This window comes from Condylostylus longicornis, unplaced genomic scaffold (genome assembly GCF_029603195.1).
Source record: "Condylostylus longicornis isolate FDR11 unplaced genomic scaffold, ASM2960319v2 ptg000004l, whole genome shotgun sequence".
Taxonomy (NCBI): domain Eukaryota; kingdom Metazoa; phylum Arthropoda; class Insecta; order Diptera; family Dolichopodidae; genus Condylostylus; species Condylostylus longicornis.
Genome location: NW_026577973.1, coordinates 9,429,566 through 9,453,841, shown reverse-complemented (window position 1 = coordinate 9,453,841; position 24,276 = coordinate 9,429,566). Strand labels below are relative to the sequence as shown.

At 24.4% G+C, this 24,276-nt stretch overlaps 2 protein-coding genes across 7 annotated transcripts in view; one reads left to right on the top strand and one right to left on the bottom strand.

Moving 5' to 3' along the window:
- LOC129610042 (uncharacterized) overlaps positions 1-3,588 on the bottom strand; it is a 43,238-nt gene extending 39,650 nt beyond the window's left edge. Inside the window, exon 1 of the mRNA XM_055522361.1 lies at positions 3,283-3,588. The gene's annotated coding sequence lies outside the window, so the exon portion shown is untranslated. The remainder of the gene's footprint in view (positions 1-3,282) is intronic.
- A 5,540-nt stretch (positions 3,589-9,128) lies between these two features.
- Positions 9,129-22,549, top strand: LOC129610756 (uncharacterized). Of its 6 annotated transcripts, none has more exons than XM_055523477.1 (8): positions 9,129-9,268; positions 19,700-19,857; positions 19,943-20,003; positions 20,979-21,033; positions 21,338-21,675; positions 21,760-21,839; positions 22,065-22,147; positions 22,213-22,549. In XM_055523477.1, the coding sequence occupies exons 2-8, from the start codon at positions 19,751-19,753 to the stop codon at positions 22,443-22,445; spliced, it is 957 nt and encodes a 318-aa protein (XP_055379452.1). In that variant the 5' UTR covers positions 9,129-9,268; positions 19,700-19,750; the 3' UTR covers positions 22,446-22,549. The 6 variants fall into 6 exon arrangements, with proteins under 6 accessions (XP_055379452.1, XP_055379445.1, XP_055379459.1 ...); XM_055523470.1 differs by having other exon boundaries at positions 9,203-9,260; XM_055523484.1 differs by lacking the exon at positions 9,129-9,268 and adding an exon at positions 14,864-15,076.
- The last annotated feature ends 1,727 nt before the right edge of the window (positions 22,550-24,276 follow it).

The window sequence follows — 24,276 nt, the reverse complement described above, 5'->3', positions numbered from 1 at the left end:
TCATGTTTCCAGTGTGTCGGATTTATAATTTAAAACAGATGTTGTCTCTGGCACATTCAATGGAATAAAAAAAGAATCTCGTTGTCATACAACAATATTTCATTTTTGCAGTGCTGAGCTGAATTTTAGATTTTATTGTCGATTAAAAATTTTTGTGACTACGTACATGTTTTCAGTTCATTCGGTTAGATTTGATTTCAAAAAATTTAGTAAAACATGTATAAAACTTAAGTGTAATTAAAATGATATAATATGTATATTTTAGTAAACAATTCCTCAATAAGAAATAAATAATTTTATAAATTTTACTTCCTTATTATTGTTATAATTTTTATTACAAAACGTTAAAAATTTTTAAGTTTGATGAAAATATAAAGAATATTAACACGGTTGTGGTCGAAATTATTTTCGAACCAATATTTCTATTTCGAATAGAAAAAATAAGCATCCGGAAACCAATGCACCAGCGTACACAATTCAGCATTAGTAGAAAAATTTCTTTAAATGTCAAACTGTTCCTTTGTTCTTAAAATTGTGAGTAAAAAAAAACTTTTCTTAAACAAGGATGCATATAAATTTTTAATAGATTTCTTAAATGATAACTCGAAAATCTCTAAAAAATCTAGTGAATTAAATTCGGATCCGCTTTGAAGCGTAATTGACATAATTTTAGCAAATTTGTGAAAACAAAATTGTGAGAACACCACCATTTCGATGACGGAATTTACATTACTATTTAATTGCCAGTTAACGTTTTAGCTGCTGATTTGCTTTTCTTTTTATTAATAAATTAATCAAAATGAATTCATTAACACTTGTCTGAGGGAGCAGAACTAAAAACACTACCAACTTAAGTACTGTAGAAATTAACCAAAAAATATGTGCATAATTTGAAATTTTTCTTTTAGTAAATTTGCGAAGTTTATTTATGTACATTTGCCTGGTGCGAGATATAAAAAATTAAATAGGTATATTTTGTAAAACATTAGGTACACTTTTTGTAAAAAATTTTTGTATATTTAATAAAAGAAAATTAGTTGAAATGATAAGTAAAGACATTTGATCCAAGGTAGAATCTGATGAAATTTATATGTATATCACATTTATGTTATATCAAAATGTCAAACATTTGACAGCAATGTTTTATATGTTTGCAATCTAGAAATTAAAAGCCAGAAAAAAGAACCAAGTAATCGCAGCAAAAGTTTAAAAAAAATTAATTTAAGCCGTACATTTTTTAAAAATCTAACAGAAAATCTTCTGATAATCGGATAGTCTTCTTGTTTTTCTATCATACGATGCCAGAATTAAAGTATACTTGAAATTGGAAAATATCATTAGAAAAGTAAAATTCAAGTATACAATTGAAATTACTTATTACATTTCAATTTACAATCAAAGTTGAATTCAATTTTAAGGTAAATCGGCGTATGCATATGACAATCATTATACAGATTCTTGAAGATTGACCAGGAAAACATCATCAATCAATCATTTTCATCCAGATTTTGATTCACAAAAAAATAGAAATTTATTCTATTTTCGTCCAATCATTTTTGACAGAATTAAAAAAAAATGGTGTAGACATAAGTTTTTGAATAACATGGGCTGTGATCAGCTGTTTTTTTTTTGTCATTTCATAGTAGGGTGGTGGCAGTTTAAATTTAATGTACATACATATAGAAAAGTTGAAGAAATTGAGTGCAATGTAAATTCTCATCAATCTTAATCATGATTGTCAATCTTTGATTAACATGTAAACGCTGCCTAAAGAAATGCCATTAATAGAATTCAGCAAGAACTAAGAAAATCAACAAAATTTATTTTGACATCAGAACTAAACCATATACTTATATATGTACATATGTATATATTTTCATATATATTTGTAATCATGTGCCTTGTGTTCTTATGACAAACATAATGTCAAAATTTTTATATTTATATGTACATATCAATATTATGCATATAGAAGTTTAGAATTATTTTAGACGTTCTAATGATAATGAGTATAAATGTATAATAATTAGAGATATTTGAATAAAACAAAATACCAATAAGTAATATTAATTAACATTTACATGCTATTTACACATAAAGTCTCTTCACGAGAGAACTAAAAGTTTTCAATTTTTGACAATGCTGATTTTAAAATTAATACTAGTTGTCAAAAAATTATGTACATATGTAGATATAAATTTTTGGTAAAAAAAACAAGCTAACGAGACAAAATTTATTATTTTTCACTTACATAGGTACATATGTATGTATGTACATAGCTGAGATTCAATTTTATTTTGTTTCCTGAAAAGACTTACATATGTGTAAGGATATGCGATACTCAAAATAAATTGAAAATTACATTCGTGTGGGAGACATGCTGTATATTTTTTTATATGCTTCCATACTTTACATACATACATACATGCATATAAATAAATAAAATGTCATGTGGCGAAAACCGCATTTTAAAATTGTTGCTTCACAAACAATAAGATAACAAATAGAATATAAGAAAAAAATTCAATTTGTTGCATAAATTGTATGCATACAAAACAACAAACAAAAAAGAAAAGGGGAAACGTCAAAAATTATTTTAACTAATTTGCTTAGACTAAAAATATTTTATCACAAAGGTATTCACACTTATTTTATTTATTTAATTATTAATTATAAAAAAAAAAAATATTCTTTTTCTAATTAACTAGATAATTTTAAAATATTTTGCTGAAGGGTGCAAAATATTTTAAAATTATTTATCAGCAAAATATGAACGCGGCAAGAATAATACGCAAGCTTCAAATTATAGTTCTTTTCTACTAAACATAAAACAAAGTGTCAACACACTATTCTTAACCATTTTTTTATTGTACATTTATTCATATTATATTGTGATTTTTATATACATACATACATACATACAATATGTATAATAATAACAGATGTATAGTAATTTATAAACTTATTTATATTTTTGTTACTCTTGTTTTACTCACGTTGTGTAAAAAAGTCAAAGCCGGTTAATCAAAACAAAAAGTCAAAAATAAATAGATACATACATACAAACATACATAGAACGTATAATATAATATACGAACACTGGTGTAATTAGCAATTACAACTAATTAGTAAATTTTATATTGCATACATATTTGAATAAACTATAAATATATAAAATATTTCTGTTATACTGAAACACATGTATTTTTTCCAAATTTTATAACTTATTTCAATCACTTTTCGTATCACAATTTTTTTAAAGTTTATTAAAATCTCACTTACCAAAAATTACATTTGATTGTTTTTCATACATAAATACATTTTATATGAAATCATATAAATTAATAAGTACAAAACATTTAACAAAATTCAATTATTTATAACTTTATTTAAATAAATCACTTAATTTAAATTAATAACAAAAAAAATAATTATAATTTTAAAATTTAATCCAAGACTACATGCATGAATTATTATTTTTTTTTTTGTTTGTTTTTTTTTCAAAGATAAAAACAATTACAGTACATTTCTAACACAATTTGTATATTAAAATATTGGCGTACACTTTATTCCATATGTGACTGTGCTATGACTCTTTGAATACTACTAGAAGAAATAAATATCGTTGAATTCAATACAGTACATAATGCCAGACAAAAGCAAAAATATTAAAAAAAGAAAATTTCGAATTCAATTTTCGAATTCTGTATTCAGCTATAGACAATTAAAATGAAAGAAAAGAAAAAATAAATAAACAAAAATTTTATTTTTTATTAAAACTTTTATATAGCAAAATGCTTACATACCTACATACATATATACATAAAAGAGTACGAATGTATGCACATAAGTAAATACCGCTGTGAATATTTTTTTAAAAAATAAATACATACATCTGTACTGTATTCGGTATCCTATCCAAAAAAAACAACTTTTTTCAGCTGAATTACTTCAGGTAAATAAAATATCATTGATATGAAGTACAAACAATTACATACATTCGTACATATGTGTGTATGTTTATATGCATTTATATTTTTATTTAAACAGCCATACACAATGCTAAAATTTCAATGTTCAGCTTGTAGAATTTGAAATTAGTTTAAGAAATAAAATATGATGTGGTTTCAATAAAATATTTAAAAACTGTTATACATAAAGTTTTAGAAAAATAAGAAAAGAAATATCATAAAAATATCATTCAGTTATTAAGCTCTTTATTCAGCTATTTGATCATTGTTTTTGCCTACATTTTATAATACACAATCATATACATACATACAAAATGTATAATAAATAAATACAAAATTATACGTTCATTATTGATGTTTATGAAAATAAAGATAATAGGAATTATTAAAGTTTTCAGCGGCAAATTTGTATGTAAGTAAGTATGTTCTGTGTATTTCTTTTCTTTTGTAGATTTTTTTTTGCTTTTTCATTTAATCTGAGGATATGGAAGTATGTAAGTTTGAATGTATACATATTTCGTATTAATAAAAGTCATCACACAAAATACAACGTGTTTTCGGAATGCTATGTTTATTTTTATATAAATCCTATTAAAAACACTTTGAGTAAATGGTATTAATGAAATATTTTCAGAAATAAAAACGAAAGGCAAGCAGGGACGGTACAAATTATACGTATCTATAAAATTATACATATACACACATTTATATAAAGGTGTAGATTTATATAAATAAATATAAAGAAACCAGAATAGGTCTTGGTTTTTTTGGTTGGTAAAAAAAGGTTAAAACGTTTGGGTAAAATTCTGCGATGACCTGAAACTATGGACACTTACATATTTACATACGAATATTATTTATGTATAGTAACATATATAACTATGTTTGTATAAACTATGCATGCTGATGAAAAAATTGTAGCTCCTATCAAGGAAGTGAATTGAAACACGTGTGATTGGGAAAAAGCAAAGAACCGTTAAATTGAAGGCAATAAGTATTACAATTTATTCATGTATATATATACATATAATAAAAATGTATATATATATACATGAATAATACTAAACTTGAAAAAACTAATGTAATACTAAATTTGAAAAAACTCTATTTTTCTAGGTAAAATTTTATTCACTTAGCTGTTTTCACAAAACCATTATACCACTGTGTAATTTACGTTCTTATTAGATACAATCGATTGTAGTCTCAGTTGCTACAAGTGTCGTGACACGTCTATTCCTGTCACCGACAGCTGCGTCCAAAAATGTAACTAAAATATAAATCCAATATAATAATAAGATAATATTCGTATGCATTTATGATTTAGTTTAATATTTTACACTGTTTTTATTTACTAATTTAATGATATTGCATTGAATCACCCAGTCATAACGTAAGCATCAAATATGTATATATACAATTGCAACTACACACATCCATAATTTCTGTATATAAAATTGCGAATATAGCAAATGTATATTGCATGTAAATGTATATGAAGTACTACCATTATTATATATGTATATGAAATACATTATTATTATTATTTTGTTTGTTTTTTATTTTGTCTGTTTCTTTTGTGTAGTGTTTGTTTTTTTATTTACAAAAAAATTATAACTTTGTCAGCTATTTCTTATAACAGCGGAATCAAGAATTAGGGTCATTAATAGAGTTATTTATTTAGGTATAATAAGAGAAAGGAAAGCAAAATTTTGAATAGGTAACCGCTTGCTTGCTTTGCTTTTCAGTCTCAAATGAAAATATCTTCTACATACATAAATAAAAATATTTACAATGTACATACACATTAAGCGTTTGTGTGCATGTGTGAACGTATCAATTTTGGATATTTCTTTTTGTACATTTGAAGGAAAGTTTCTGAATCTTTTGAACGCAAATTTTGAAAAAAAAAACATGGAGTTTGCTAATTTTTTTATTTTATTATCTAATAAACTTGAAAATTTCAAATATGTATGTATGTATGTATGTATGGTGTTGCGTAAGTCAGTATGTTTACTATTAGTACAGACATATTTATGTATAAACGTATGTACATACATATGTACATACATATGTATGTATGCCAGTGTTTGAGTTTTTATGAATTTAAATTTCGAAATGGAAAAATGCTGAATAAGATTTTTTTGCCTAAGCCAATTATTATTACCTCAATTAATGACAACTATACATTAATGTGTATATACATATGTATGTACTTACGTATATGTATGCATATAAACATAAATCCATTCTTATGTATGTATGTACATAAATTGGTCATGTTTAAAGTGTGCTTCAAATAGGTTCCATTTTTAAATGGTTTTTTCTGTCTACACCAATTATTACAACTTTCTTCTCAAAATACCCTTCATACATTTGTTTAAAATATCTACATATGTACATATACATAAATAACATTTAGAACATTTTGCACACTATACACATATTTAGGAACTACATACATACATACATTAATTTTGATTCCAAGCCCAACTCCCAGTGAGCTTTTCAGTTTGTAAATTTTTAATTTAGAAAGAAATATAATCGTTTGTACTACATATATATACATACATATGAATATTAAAACGTAAATATTTTATGTAGGTACATATATACTTATATAGTATATAAGCAAACGTACATACAAATAAACGAAACCCGATCCACACATATTTCAAAAATAATTCAGCGGCTTAATAAAATATATGTATGTATGTTTATAAAAAAGATATAGATTTATGTAGTAAGTACGTGCACGAATATATAAAAATTAAAAATGTGGAAATTTGGCAACAATGTGACGCTATCTCTAATTATATCTGTACATAGTTGGCAAGTCAAATTTAATGTAAAAAAAAAACAAAAAAAAGAACGTATATAAATAATACGTTGGTATATATACATGAGTATTTACATAAATAAGTACATTTATACATACGTATATATATATGCTACAAAACAAAAGTACATACATACATATTTTGAAACGAGTGGTGAAAAATGTGGTGATTTCGAAAAAAATAATTGAGGAATATTCAAACATACATACATATGTACATACATATTTAGATAAAAAATAATCAAATTCAGCAGTTTAATAACGAAATGCAGGTTTTCCAAAGTTAGCTAAACTAATTCGAAAAGTAAAAAGCCGTTTTAAAAGAAATTCAACCAATTGATTATATACAATATATTTGTACATATATATATTATGTATGTACAAGTGTATGTACATATGTCTGTTCAAAGGTCCATAACCAGATATATGTATGTATGTATATTCGATGAAAATGTTTTTTGGACCCCTATACGTCGCATTCGTTTAACATTATGGAAGACTTAATTTGAATGGTACTTTTGTTGACCAAATCTATGAATCCAGAATCAAGTATAGAACCTACAACCATATGTACACATATATTTCCATATATAAAAATGTGTATGTTTTTTTCTCCACATCCCTACTTTTTTAGATCCTCACATTTCTAATCGCTGTGTCAAAAAAATCATACTGTTTAGTGAACATACTGCTTATCTAAGTATTTTTTTTTTATTAATAAAAACATACGTTCTCTGTTGTTTCGAAAAGGTTATTATTAAGACTAGAAAAGCACTAAATAGTCTATGTATGTATGAATGGTAATTCTTATAGGTATATTAATATATCAGATGCACTATTGTTATATTATGTACATAAGTACATACTTACATATTCATAAAATGCATATGCATATGTATATTTATGAAACCTATTGTTATACCAATTTTCCCTGTTGAGAATTTGTTATTTTACTTATTGCGATACAAATTTGTTCGCTTCAAATATTTCAGGGGACTCAGATTTAATGCTTTAAAAAATTTTTATTTTCGTATTATTTAGTCATACTCTTTCTTTTGAATAAATATTAAATATTATTTTTATTTCATTTCCCTTTATTTTATTTTTTGGTTTTGTTAATTTCAAAAGTGGTTTTGGAAAAAATAAAATTGGGTTTGCTTTGAAATGTAGTACATATGTATGTATATACCTAGATAAATATATATGTATGTTTGTATGTAGCATGTAAATATAATAATGCTTTATAGCACAACATAAGGTTATTTTTAATTTGCGTATTTTTAAGATCGAAATTTTTCGAAATACGAACCACTAAATAGAAAACGAAAGAACAGCATTAAGATAAGTTGAACGAATATACAAAATACGCACTGGTATATAACACATTGGCTTATGTATATAATATTATTATGTACTTGTTTATCTATATCCATAGTATCTAAATATGGGTGGTATGCGAAGTATATCCTGCTATATGTATATTTAATTCAAATTTCCGTTATGATACGTCAAGTTAGTGTTATTTTGAGTACTATCTAGATTTTTTTATATGCAAATATTTAAGTATTTTTGTATGTGCTGATATAAAAATATACATGCATATGTATGTTTTTATGTACATACATACATATGTAGATTAATTATTTGAATACTCTTTCAGCTTGTATGTACCTACATAAGTATGTATAACCTAACGTTTTACCATTATGTTGTGATTTATTATTATCACTATTAGCAAAATGTTCTATATACGGTAATATTTGATATTTTATTACTTGAAATAATTATTGTTTCCATATTTATTATTTATTTTCATCGATAATATAGCTTATTAAATGTTATAAACTAATGTGCTAAACATATGCTGTATGTGCATATGAATGAATGTATGTATGTATAATCAAAACTGTACTTATAAATTATGACAGTTCCTAATTAGTTATAACGTTTTTATTTAAATAATGTTTCGAAATATCGTAAAAATTTGTAGCGCACATATTATGTATATCACATATATACATACATACAAATTTATATTAAACACTCGTGTTTATACACACTTTACATATTAGATATTTATTAATACAATTACACCTAAAATTATTATAATACTTTTGCATGTACATACATATACTTATAATATAACGTTTTGCGGAAAAATAAACAATTTTTTCAGAAAGCTATGTTCGAATTTTTATTAATTCAACAAATATTTTAATAGCGAAATATAAAAGGAGAAAAGAATATAAAGATTTATAATAATGGCAAAGAAAAGAATAGAAACAAAATTTCTGTAGTAGTGAGGCACAAGAATTTGTTTAGGTTTATCGAAAATATTTTTTTAATTTGCAGATTTTTGTTATTGATTAATTAGTGCTAATTCTAAATTTAATATGAATGTGTGTACAACTAAAATAATTTAAATGCATTGGCTTCCAAATTATAAATATTATGTAAGTAGGTATGTAAGCAGTTTTTTTATTCACTTTTAAATTTTATTATTTTTATTTTAATGTAAGCATTGTAAAAAGTACACATTTTTACATATGCATGTACATATGTATGTATATAGTATGTATTTGGCTTATATTCTCGAAAAAATTTGAATTGTCGAAATTGTAAGTATATTTCGACCTTTTTACATATAATTTTAAAATTTCTTCAAATTTATGGCCTATCTACCAATTCTTTACAATTTTTGCAAAGAAAGTCAGGAAGAATTTGTGTATGGCTGAAAATAAATTAAACAACTAGAAAAGATTAACTAAATATATTTGTGATAAATACCGAATATTCCTAGATGTGAAAACGAAAATCCCTCGGTAAAAGTTCATATGGAATTCACATACATACTTATGTTTTTTGTGTTAACAAAAATTAACACAAAACAACTGTTTTTCTGTGTTAACAAAGAAAATCATCAGCCGTTGCCGTTTACAGCTTTGATTCTGATTTTAAACTTAAGGAAATACAGTTTTATTCTTTCGATTTTTTTCTTTAAATAATTTTCAAAATAAAAATGAAGTGTATAATGGAAGTTAGTAGTTATCATTGACGCAAGTTATAAAAGCTCAACAGTATTTTTCACTAAACCTTATAAATGTTCTTCTGGTCTATGATTATTATTGAATGAGTTACGAAATAAGAGAACCAGTTTCGGAGGGAGGAACTTAACAAACATACATAATTCCTGAATAAACTTTGAAAAAAAAAATCAACCGGGCGAGAAATTATAAAAACAAATTATTCTAGCTATCAAAATATGTGCATATTGCTTGCTGAACCTCGTACAATGAATCAATGAGTTACTATTGTATAGTGCCTATTTGCAACATACGAAACATATAAGTATGTATTAAGTATGACAACATGATAATTTATTATTACATACATACATACGTACATATATATGTACATATTTGTTGATTTAAAAATACAACAATGTACACCAGATATACATTACCTAGTACATAATTTACCCACGGCTTAGGTTAGGTAGATTCAAATCATCGCACTGTTTTTTATTCCATTTCTGTACCATTACCCAAAGCAGTTTAAGCCGAGTAAATTACATACATATGTACATATAAAAAAACTGGTTTTGCTTTGGATTGTTGGCTTCAATAAAATTTTTTTTCTTTCTTCCATTTCCTAAAAAATTTAAGCTTCTTTCGTATATACACAACATTTATTACAAAAATTTTTAAAAATTAAAAAGTACAAAAAATTCATCATGTTTGGTTAGTCAGCAGTACTGTCATCTACCTACAAAAACATTTTTCTCTATACCCGATTAAAGAGGGCAAATATCTGAGAAAGATGATAGGTACCTACTTCAAGTTGAGAAAACAAGAAAATGTGTAAAGCCGTATTAATATTATTTTTCCGTATATAACTTTAACATACGTTTATACATGTACATGAGTTTTTTTTTTAGATATTATATCGTTGAACACATTTTGTATATGCTTATATTATTACATACTGTTGTTTGTATGCATGCATGTACTTCTGTATATATATATTGTGTTATTTGCTTTGTATATACATAGCATTAATAGTAATCATATATAATAATCTATTTATTTATATTTTATTGTCTTTTATTTGAGTATAGCTATCAAAAAGCAAAATTAAAATGCTTTATCAGCAACTAGTATGTTTATTTTTTTTATTTTTGTTAAGTATACCATTGTATGTATCAGTATTAGTGTATATTTTTCGAAAATTAATTTCGAATACGCCACTTTTACAAAATTTTCTTTTTCTTGTCAGCATTTTTGTCAGCTATTATATATAAGTTTTGAGTATTTTTAAAAATTATTTTTGCTTTTTATAATGATTGCACACCTACTTATAGTTATATGCTTATTAAAACACATTATTGAGATAAGTATAGGTATATACAATATTATAAATTGTTTTACACATTGTATACCTAATTCAGATCTTTTTGTTTTGTTTTATTAGTTATTTTTTATACATCTATGTAGATACATATATAAGTATAATAAGTTATTTACGGGTTTTCGATTTATAACGGAATTAACGAAATTATTTAATAAAAAAACTTTTATTTTAATTGAATTGAATAGAAAAAAAAATATTTTATCCATTCTTTTTAATTTCTAAATGCTAAGTTTTTGTGCATTATTATATGAACATACATAGATACATATGTACATGCATACATACATATGTATATCGCAGTTGTTCGGCAATTAATCTTTTACCGAATTCGTACGGAAAATCTTTTATGGGACCGACATCATATTTCTAGCCATTTCGAACTTTCATTTTAACGAAAAAGTGTATAGTTACGCACGTATTGAAGATTTAATATTTATTTTTTATATCGAAATATGAAACTCTATCTAATTTTCGTAACTATTCTTATGATCTATACCAGCGTTTCTCAAAATTCATTACAACGCGAGCACAAAAATTAACGATCAATGCTTTCGTGACCCCCGCTCTTTTGATTTTAAAATTATTGCATTAATATTTAAAAATATATTTTACACACTTTAAAAATAAAATATTAAGCATTAAAACTAATATAGTTACATACTTCAAATTCATGTTATAATATACTTGTAATGCGTTTACATATATGTTATATTAAGATTTTAAGCCTTAATGGTTTTTTTTTCGTTTATGCTTCCTAACCAACTTGTCCACTCTTGCTTCTATCGAATAAGACAAACTTGTTAAATTTTAATTTTTCATTATCACACAATCATATTTATACTGCCATCGATCACATTTTTGGTCGCGATCCCCTATTTAAGAATCGCTGATATATACTCGTAATTTGATATACATAGGCTGCAGTAATGCTAGATTGCAAGATTTATCTGTGATTTCTAGATTTTTAGCCTTTTAGGAAGGTTCTTGCCACATTTTTTTACTTGAATTGTGAATTTCCAAAATAATTAATTTCTATTGCAAGAAAAAAAATTAAAAATTAGTGTAATTTTTTTCCAAATTTTGACAATACTAGATGTCATCTTAATGTATACTTACATGTGGGTCAACTCAATTGAAAAAAGGCAAAATTAATTGGTTTAAATAATAAAAAAAAAATAGTTACTGCTTCTGAAATGTAAGGTTTTTGTTTTTTTAATATTTCATTTGCTACTTTATTATTTTAAAGTTCCCACTTTGTTTAAGTTATATATGTACAGTACATTATGCAGATACATTATACATACTGTATTTATCATAATTAAAATAATGGAAATATTTTATGTTATTTTTGATTAAATGTTCTTTTTATTTAATTTGAATAAAAGTGTGTGATCGGTATACATACGTCACATACGTTATACACTGTTTCATTTCTCAACAGACGATATCGTCGGCTGAGAAATAAAACAGCGTATAAAAAAAGGTATAGTTTTGAGTAAATCGCGTTTGAAGTTTTTTGCAAAATGAAAATGAAGTTTCGAATCTAAAATTTTCCGGTCGTCATCTTTGACTATCCTGAAAAGTTATGTTAAACATTTTTGGGGGAATAAATAGTTTATTTGCATAAATTTGATTAAATAAATTTTTGTAGATCTTAGAAAATTAGAGGTTTGAAATTTCTTGGTACTTCTTACACTATTTTATTTTTGGTAGAAATTGTATGAAGAAAGTTATACACTGTTTCATTTTAATTTTTTTGTATGGTATACACCATTTCATTTTTATTTATACGTTATTTTATTTTGTAAAAAATTAGTATAATTTGAGAAACAAAATTAACATTACATACTTTAACTCAACGTATGAAAATATAAACAGGTATTTTTATCGATATTAATGTAACATGAAAAGTCGTAAACAAAAATAAATAATATTAACATAAAAGATAATTCAAATGTACATTATTTCTACTTGAAATTTTGAAACTTAGTTTTAAAAATTAATTATAGCTCTTCAATCTCGTCTTCTGAATAGCTTGGTTCGTTTAATTTAGATAAATTATTTTTAGATGAGGCTTTTTCTGCCAAGTTTTGATAAAATGTTACTGAATGTTTCTAACTAAGATTGATTGATCATGTTTTCATATTGTGCACATGAAACGAGTAACTAAATTTTGTATTAAAGATTCTTTTATAAGTATGCTAGCCAACTTTTATGTGTATTTTATAATGCTTAAGTTAAGTTTTTTTGGAAACGGTTTTACCATAAAATGTATAACAAGGCGTAAAATTTTTTCGAGACATTCGCGGTCGTTTTCTTGTATATACTTTGTGTGTGAAAGTATGATTTAGAAATAATCTTTTCTTTCCATAATCACCCAGCTTTCAATACGAATTATTACTATTAATTCTTGCATCTTAAGGAAATTTTTCAACGCAATTGTGTTGGTAGTTACAAATTCCGTTGTAACGTTCTTTTGCTTTGAATTCTTTTTTTTTAATTTTTTTTATTGCTTTTTTACATTTTCACTTAGATTAGCACTTTCTAAAATTTTTTCGAGTAGTGTTTCCGGTGATGTAGGTGTAATGGTTTCATTATCAAACGTTTAGTCTATAAAACATTCTGTAAGTTTTTCTGGTTCCGCTTCACCCGTTTCAGATGCTGAACTCTTGCTAGGTTCATAATTGTCATCAGAACCAGAAGAAAAGTCTGTAATAGAATTTTCTGGTGACTTTTCGAAAAATGTCACCACTTCTTCATTAAAATTTCACATCATTAAAATTTTTATTCCTTTTCTTTTTGAGTAACACAACAAAATTATTTTAATTGTTGTGAGTATAAAATTTTGCCTTAAATTATTAATTATTTGCTTCACTTATTAAAAAAGTTATAACTTTAAGTTCTGTACTGATCAACAAAATCCAACAGAACACTTATTTGTTAAAAATATTTGTCTTATACATGAAGATGCATATAGAATTAAACAAATGTAAAAGTATAATGTACATATGTACGTTTGTTTTGTACGCTGTTTTATTGTATTGTTTGCCAGGGAAGACGATTCAAAATTCAAAATTAAAGTAGTGTATAAGACAATATGAAACAGTGTATCAAATTCTTACACCGTTTTACTTTTCAGTTTATTGCAAAAATTTTTTTTATTAAAATTTAAAAAGCGTGTAAAAGTAACATACACTTTTTTATTTGGTATTGAAATTAACAACTGAATGATAAATTTTCTACCAAAATAGTGTAAGAATTCATTACGTTATTTTAAATTTTGTAAAAAGTTACGGTTTGGCAATAAAACAAAGTAAACGCATTTTACGCTATTTTGTTATTAATTAGTTTCTAAAAATGCTTTATACAATATTTTCGTTTTTATTTAAAAAGTATGTTAGAATGAAAAGATAGAGAAATATAAAGTAACTCAACTTATAGAATCGACTATGGAGAATCCAATGGTGATAAAATCGGATAACGACGTATAAATGTTATACGCTGTTTTCTTTCTCAGCCGACGATATAGTCTGTTTTTTTTTTAGTTTTCTATTTCGAATAATTCTAATTAGATACAAGTCGAGAAATGGATAACAATGTACTTAAAATATTGACTTTAATATTTTGCCAGATTTTTCGAAAGGAAAATGAAGATTTTCAGTCAAAATCAGCTAGCATCCGGATTACTTGGGTGTAGAGAGCTTTAATGAACTCAATCCATTAGCAAATCACTCTGAAAACTGAATAGCGACAATTTTTTATTATTTTATAATCAATACATGCATACATACCTATATGATGTAAAAGCTGTCAATTTACGTTTTATTATCAGAGTTGTACTATACCAAAAATTATATATGTAGGTATATGTATATGTACAAATGTAAATTATTTCATTTAAAGTAGTCGTAGTATACTAATAATAAAATTGTTTAGTTTTTGGTTGTACATAGTGATCAATACGTTCTTCGTTGCCAAGAGAGATTAATAAAGTCTAGTTGCCAATATTTTATAAATAGATAAATGAAAAATAGAACTAAATGCCAATTCAGAATCTTCAATATTATGGTCAACTATAATTGTAATAAACTATAAAGGCTATTAATAATAATAAAAAACGTAATGAGCATTAATAATCTTTGAGTCCAGTCCATCTTGCATTAATAATTTGCCGCTACTGTAAATAAAAATTTTTTTGAAATTTTATTTACATTAAATATCACGAAATCCACGAAATACGTGGAAAATTTATTATTTGAAACATTTTCCCATAAAATTTTTTAATTATCTAACATAGAACGAATATAGTTAACGAAAAACTTATTTTTGTTAAAAAACAATCTTTGTTAACCTTGAGAGCTCCTCCATTGGATTAAGAGATATATGCATTCAAAAATTTTTTATTTTTGAATGTTCTTATAATAATTTAAGTCCTTGCAATTTTAACTGTTTAGCCATGTCTATTATTATTTATGTATTGTAATATGCATATTTATATTTATGTGTATTATTTTGAAAGAATGATAACATAAATTCAACTTTTATTTCAAAGGATTTTTTTTTCTGCTGCAAAATTAATCACGATTTAATTTCTAATATTAAATTGATTTATTTAGCTTCTCCTAAATGTATGCAACGTTTGAAACTAACCATTCAATAAGAAAGTTAACCATTAATCAATTACCAATATTATATTATGTTCGTTTTAAAATTATTATGTACGTACATATATACATATATCGATACGCATTATCTACATAAATATGTATATTATCAAATTTATCAATAATTTATTAATCGGCTATGCTAAATTTATAATCATTTTAAGTTTTAAAAAATTAAATCTGAAAAATTAAAAACTTACAATAAATTGTGTATGTATTTTTGAGTTCATTTTGGTTTCATGACAGAATATTAGTTTTGTTTTTACTAAATTATAGCGGTCGACTTTGTATTTGTTGGTATATGTGTTATCTGTATCATTGACTTTGCATAAAAATAATTTTTATAATCCGAAACATCATGCTAACAAGTTAACAAAACTTAATTGTAATTCATGTAAAGTTGAACAAGATCAGCGCCATTTGTTCTCATAAACGCCTTTTGGATTATTCAAAAATTCTTGAATAAACTATAAAATTTTTTTTTGGCATTGATTCACTAATTACATATACATATTTACTTAAAAACATTTTTGATTACTACCTATCTCTTTTGCTTTGGAAAATTTCTGAAAGTTTCGAAGTCAAATTTAATTTTTTCAATATTTATGATTTTATGGGTTTTAAAAAGAAATTTTGTGTATTGCAAAAATCAAAAGTTGAGTTCTGGAGAAAAAGTATATAATTTGATAATTCAGAATAGAAGGAAACTAGTACGTATAAACATACGTATGTACATATACATATATATCAAGTCAATTGAAAAAGAAAAATTAAAAAGTGTTTATATGTATGTATGTATATTGTAAAAAGCGAAGTATTGTAGAATAATATAGTGTACTTAAAATTCAAAAATGGAAAGATTGGTTGGCATGAGATGTTTCCTCTTTCTCTTTTGCTAAAAAATAAGAACTAAAACCCAATTTTTTGTTATTAATTATCTTTAAGTACCCTTATGAACTTGTGCACGGAATAAGTGAAAATACATACATGAATTTAGCTACACGCTCCTCAATTGTATTAAACGTATAGTTTAATGAGTCTACCTACATAAGAAAAGTATATATGTATGTATATAGTATAATCGTTCCAGAATTTTAGTGTAACTGAATTATGTGAAATAACTCATACGTATATTAAAATATATATTTTAACATATTTGTATAGCTCTTGAAATACATATATAAATACAGTAGATTTATTATAAACGAAACAGTAATTTGAAATTTTTTAAATGAAGTCTATATAAAATTAATTATCAACATTTATTTCAGTTATAAAATATGTACCTATATGAAATCTACATGGTCGTATAAAACTTTTAGCCCCTTGAATTTATATGGTTACTGAAAAATTAAATTATTATGAATTATTTTTTACTATATTACGATATACTTTTTTTTTTGTTGTATATACTAATATATTATTCACCTGTTTTATAATAGTAACCTACCAATATGTGTACATACATAAATACGTTATTTTTATGAATGTACGTAAATATATTTTGATAATAGATCAATAAAGGTGAATTTTATCGCTACTTATCTTCTATTATCATTTCATAATTATAAAACGCGACTATAACAAAAGTTCCAAAAAGCTTTTGATTTTCAATACAGGTGAAAATCCTCATTACCGCAATTTTGAAAAGAATTTTTATAGCAAAAATTATTTTCAGTTTTAGTCAAGTATAGGTTAAATTCGTATATAATAAAATTAGTCTTAATGAAATTTTCTGATATTTTGTAAATAAAAAAAAAAAATAGTTTTTCTTCATATATTAAAATTCGTGAATTCTAAAATTTTATAGAATGCAACAGAATGTTATTAAAAAAGATATCGAATCAAGATTTAGAGTATTTCAAATTATTGCAAGATGGGCTGGTATTATTGGAGTGGTTAGTAAATAACGTTCATACATATAGTTTAATTGTTTTGTTTTTGTGAAACAAAAATAATATTTTATTAAAGAATTTTTTGTTAAATTCAAATTAATGTGTAAACTATAATATACATATTATGCGTATGCGAGTTTACGTATCCCTCTGTTAGCACATTATATGTTATAGAATTATTATTTTTAAAAGTATGCATTAAGAATACATAGGCTCTATGACACTGAAACATAATCAGTTATAAGCTGTTTTTTGATAATTTTATATTTTGATTAAATATATGTTTAACTGTTTACCTTATAAATTTTAATCAATTCTTATATGACTAATCCAGTAATTTTTGTATATTTAGAGTATAGTGATTTCATAAAAATTTATTAAAAAATTTTTTAACAACTATTTATTAAAATGTATATATATATTTTTTTATCATTCTGATTATAAATATTTAACATAACTTTGTTGTTAACAGTAAAGTGATAACATTTACATATAAATTAATTAAACAATATTAACAATTTACAATAACACATTTGAAATTGATTTGAAAATTATTTTATTATTTGCAACAAAATTTAAAATTTATAATAATTAAAAATTTAATTAAGAAATATAAAAATGGAGAAAATATGAATAGAAAGATTACCGTAATTTAATTAAAGTAATAAAACTCTCAAATTTTTAATTATAGAATACCGAATTCGGCGTCTGAAATATATGAAATTCATATTTAAATTTTGCATAAACTTGTGCAATAAATTCATTCACGTTCATTTTTAATCTTAATTAATTTATGTGTTAAAGATTTTCATACAAAACTACCCACATATTGTAAAAATATTGTATGAACTCAACTAAAAGTTTTACGATACTGTAAACGAATATCGTAGGGTGTAGATGCACTCAAATAATTTTGTTTTGTATATGGAAGTTCTCTTATACGAATCATATACTCCTTAAAGAATATAGATACATTGTAATAAAGTTTTAACAAAAATTTTAAAAAATATAAAGCAATGCAAGAAGAATGTATAAAACAAAAAGTTAACCTTAAAAACGCATAATATTCGAATTACTGCGCGAATACAAAAAATTTGGTCGAGAATGCAAATTAATTAAAATTTAAATTTAAAAAAAAACAGGTTGTAACACGGAAGATTTATATATCATAAGATGAAGTGGGTGTTATACAGATTATTTGTTTTTTTTTTGTTTTGGGAATGCGAAATTTAGAGAGTTTAATATCAAGCGTTCTTCTGGTGTTATTGCCAATAGCATTAAATTGTCTGGAATTTTCAATTTGATGAATTCAAGAGCGAAGTTAAGTTGCTTGTCTGACATACGTAAATAATGTTTAAAATCATTATGTTCAGTCAATTTTGATTGTTTCAGTAAAATTTTATATCTGAACACAAATTTCTTTCCATAAACCTGTCTTAAATCCATTTAATTTTTTTTTCTTTCCGAATTTTGTATTGTTGTTAGAGCATTGTATAGCATTCGGTCAGGGTTATTCATTTATATTGGTTCGAAAAACCGACAATATTTGACCGATATTGTAACAATATTGTACATTTAAAACGTGTACCGTGTGGACGCTTTTTTTACAATATTGCTCCGATGTTGCACCCATTTTAAAATCAAATGAAAAACATGTAAAAATCTTTGCGTTCAAAATTGCTGCGTTGTGTTTTAATTATTCCAAGAAATAATGATATATAAAATATGTACAAATCTCGATTTTTCTAAATTTATATGGCAATGGCAAATTTAAACGATTATTCTTGTTGCAAAATAGAACGGCAATCTTATATTTTAACATCTTTACATGTATCTTATATTTTATGAGTGTTTAATTAATATTAGGCGAATATTTGAAAATAAAATCATTTCTAAATTTTATTTTTAAATGTCCTTTTTTAGATTCAATCAGTTATTTGGATTGGTTTTGCAATAACAGGGATTTTATATTACATGTGCGTTTTACAATATGAAAAAGGATTAATTGTAAATTTTGGTAATATAATTGGTTTAACAATTCATCGACTTTATTTTTATTCATCAGAATGTTCAAATTTTCCGTAAGTTAAATTTTCATGATTTTTTTAGTAATTTATTATTAATCTATAAAATTTTTGTTTCCTTACTTTTAAATATAATATAAAGAAATATTGACTTCAAAACTGAATTGAATTTAACACCGTCACAAATTAATATTTGGATTTGGGTAAGTAGGTATATAAATATATATACAAATAGAGAAAATCAATTAATTTCAAATTTTTTAGGAGATTTTTTCATATTTTTTGTATGAAAATGATTTACATATTTGAATGAGAAATAAAAATAATTATTTTTATACATCGATTAATTACTTAATATACATACATAGATTTTTTGTACACAAACTGAACTTAAAATATTTCAATATTTTGCGTATAGGCGGTTTTTGATAATTCATTCATGCACTGAAACTTTAAATCTTACACATATTTACAAATCTTCAGAAACTGAATATTTTGTTTTTACAAAATTTGTAACATAGTCGAGTAGTTCTTCAACAATTTTCCAATAATGCTATTCTTCTAATTTATAAATTTTTTACGGTAGTTATAAAAAATTCCCTTTCTTTCAGCATAACTGTCATTTTCAAATACGCTTTTTATGAGTGGCACGATCTTTGTAGAGTTTGCAGATTTATCGAATGTGCTTTGTATGAAGGCCTAAGTTTTAATTGAATTATTTATTCACAACTTTTTTTTACAAACTTTAAATTTTATTTTTTCATTTTTCGAAATTTTTAATATAATCTGGACTTGAGCTATATAATTAAAAATTTTAGCATGGAAATTGCTTCACTCTATGACTTTATAAAACTAGTTAATATGAAAAAAATCTAACATTTATATAACCATACATACATATGCATGTATTTATATATTTTCTACTCGTATAATGCGAAATGAAACTGATCCAAAACTGAAAGAAATTTTTAGAAACGACTTAAAATCAATGTGAAATAATATATGAAACGTAAAGACCATTATGTGTAGAAAATAGGACAATAAATTTTTTATTGTCCTGTTTAAGTGCGTGAATTAAAACAAAATTAATTTATTTCATATTACTATATTCTTAAAGTAAATCTTAAATAAAAAAGTAAACAAAAAAATATCTAATACAATAACTTACATTTTTTTAGGTTTATTTGGCAGTGTCTGTTTTTTGGTTTTTTAGTTCTTTGTCATTAATAACACGTAAGTATAAAAAAAATTTAAATGGTAGTACTATAATGTTGTTTGCGTGATGTCGCTTCTTAATTCTCTTCCTCGTATTTTTGTTCTCGCAACTATTGCGAATCGGAAAATCATTCCATACTTCTTCCATCTCTTATACAATAAAAAAGCAGAATCATCTTACAATGTAAAGTTTCTCAAATAATTTACATAATTTCATTTATTTACTCGTACATACGTACGTATTTGTGTATGTTCATTTACGAAATATAAATTTATTATTTTCGTAATAAGTATAAAGGGAATTTTATTTAAAAAAAAATAGTTTCTCTTATAACTCCAGACATCGATATTAAACATTTGAAAAGGACGAATTCACTACTATTCATTTGGATATTTATTGTTTTATCATTATCACTAATGGATCTTGGATTAGGAATAATATTTGGATTAGATTTCAATATATTTCATTCAAAGACATCTGCACTACAATTCCCAAAAGATCCTGGAAACAATACAACTGGAATAATATTTTTAACACAAGAAATAGCTGCTTTAAGTATGATGTTTGTTGCTTTAAGAGGTTTCATACTGTGGATAGTAAATATTGCCATGATTTTAGTTTTATATAAGGAAACTTTTATTATTAAAAAGGCACAGCAGGTGTGTATCCTATTTATATGTACATATATACAAATTATATTAACCATATGTTGTATTGAAATATTATTCTAAAATATATTTTAGATCAAGCCTGTTGAAGAAGAAAATTTAAGCATAGCACATTCAATTCATACAAGACCAGCCGTTAGAGCTTATGATACGAGGTAGGGAAAAATTAATATAAGAAACTTTATTTCGAAATTTACATTAAATGCATGTTAAGAAGCTTTCATAATGTAAAAATTATGAAAATTATATGATTTGTAAATATATAATAATTTTAAAACATACACAATTGTGTGAAACAAATATTCAAAAAAATACCATTAAAAATTTTTTTTTTTTGGTAATCGTGTATAAAAAAAATAAATAAATTTTTTTATTATTAGTAGAAATGAAGCTGTTGTAGCTGTAAGATCAATTGAAAATCGTGCTCCATCACCAATTTCATCATTAGATGCTGCTGCAATTGGTAAAATCAAAAATGTTATTAAAAATAATTTTTACAAATACTTGGTTTTTAATATTTTCATTTAGAGAGAGCATCTAAGCTATCAAATGCTGTTTTGATGAGTAGAAAGAGTAGATTTGCGAATTATGAACAATATCCACCAGATAATAGTCATTTGAATAATCAACATTCTCCAGCACCAGATTATTCAACTCAAACACAAAATATTGACAATCCATTCGTTAGAAGACAAAATACGAATTCGTTTTTAAAAAATCAACGATATCAAAGTTATCTTTACAATAATAACAACCAATAGAAATGTTTTTTTTTATTTTCGGAAAATTATGTAGTTTTGTAAAAGTAAAAATGTTAAATTTGTTTTATAAATTCCATATGTACAATTTTAAAAATTAATAAATTATTTTGTAAAATAATCATAATACAGCAGTTTAATCCAGTAACTAGTTTCGATTAACTACAGTTATTTTTAAATACTTTATACCCTGTCCCTTTTATTTCATTTAAATCTCGAATTTGTAGAGAAATATTGAGGAATAAAAATATACTCAGAGTACAAATAGTTTTGAGCGGTTCTCAATTGCGCAATTTTTACCGATCATCCATCTGTTGCGATAATGTAAATCAAAACACCTTTTGACGTCTCTGTGGCAATAAGTTGGAAAACCATCGTGTTGGTACAACATGAAATATCTCATTACCAAGGGAGAATCTTCGAATAATTCTTGCAGCGAATGGTTTAGAAACTCTAAATAACTTGGGTCGTTTAGAGAATTATGAAAAAATATGGTCCCAAAATAATATTGCCTAAAATACCCATCCATATATTATAGTTGAAAAGCGATTTTGAAATGAATAAGTTCTTGTAGCATAAGAATTTCCTTCACACAAGTGACCTTGTTTGTGATACTTAAACATATACCTACATGTAAATGTTGAATCATCGGTCCATAAAATCCGATGCATCAAATTTCTTTTCTTGCAACCATCTGCAAAATTACAACCTATATTTATATGGTCTTAACTGCAAAAGTTTTTGCACTGGTGGTATCTGATAGGGACATAAATTATTGAATACCAAAAATATTTGGATTTCTTCGGATGCTTATCCTGAGATTACGTTGAATCAACGACGATACTGCATCTTCAGTAATATCATCTTACTTGATTTTTCCTTCTTATTACATATATTTGAAAAGCAACGCTTTGCGGTCTCACGCAATCTACTTGAGAAAATCTGAGTACGTGAAAAACTCTGGAAACCTTCTTCCTGGATAAAATTATGCGTATATCTCGCGTGCTTGGTTTTGATTACCTGCACTATACCCACCATCTCGTTATTTAAATTTTTGCCTTAAGAAATTACTTGTGATGTTTTTAATCAGAAGAAAAAAATCGAAGTAATTATCTAAATTAATTGAAACCCCATTTATAGAGGCAATACAAATGAAAAAAAAACATTTTTGTACATATATACATATATTATATTGTGTTATATTATGTATATATAGCTATATACAATAATAATATTGTATATACATGCATTTTATTCTAATATTTATGTTGAAGTAATTTTACATATTATTTTGGCATCATTTTAACTTCGCCATTTATAAATAGTTTTTATAATTATTAATAATTTTCTCTCCAATATAAAATTTTCTCAATTTTTAGCACGAAAATTAAAAAAAAAATACGTATTTACTTTACAAACATTAAAATTTTTAATTTTTCTAGCTAGAGAGCAGTATATACTTTTTTTTTTCAAATCAAAAAATATTCCTGCCAATATTTTTCATTATTGGCAGCAAATTCAGCAAAGATTTTTTTGATTAAATATAATTACTTGATATTTTTTGAGTAAAGAAAATTATGATAGGTACTCGCTCTTACAGATAACAATAGTTGTTTTGTTATCATACAGAAATTAATCATAATAATCTCAAATATTTTGCAGTAAAGTAAAATACATTATTATGTATGTATCTATTAAAATTCTCAATTTTTCCTTCTCAGAGTAAATAATCAAAATGATAACATATATGTTTTTAAACATATTATTAAATTAATAATAATATGTTGTTTTCTATAATTATGTATTTAATACACAGTAACACACCAATAAGTTG

Bases quoted from the DNA above. Each gene is read 5' to 3' on its own strand.
- LOC129610756 (XM_055523451.1), top strand. From the start codon at position 17,693: ATGCAACAGAATGTTATTAAAAAAGATATCGAATCAAGATTTAGAGTA. The intron at 20,004-20,978 runs GTAAGTAGGTAT...ACATTTTTTTAG, and splicing joins AAATTAATATTTGGATTTGG to GTTTATTTGGCAGTGTCTGT. The intron at 21,840-22,064 runs GTAGGGAAAAAT...TTTTATTATTAG, and splicing joins GTTAGAGCTTATGATACGAG to TAGAAATGAAGCTGTTGTAG.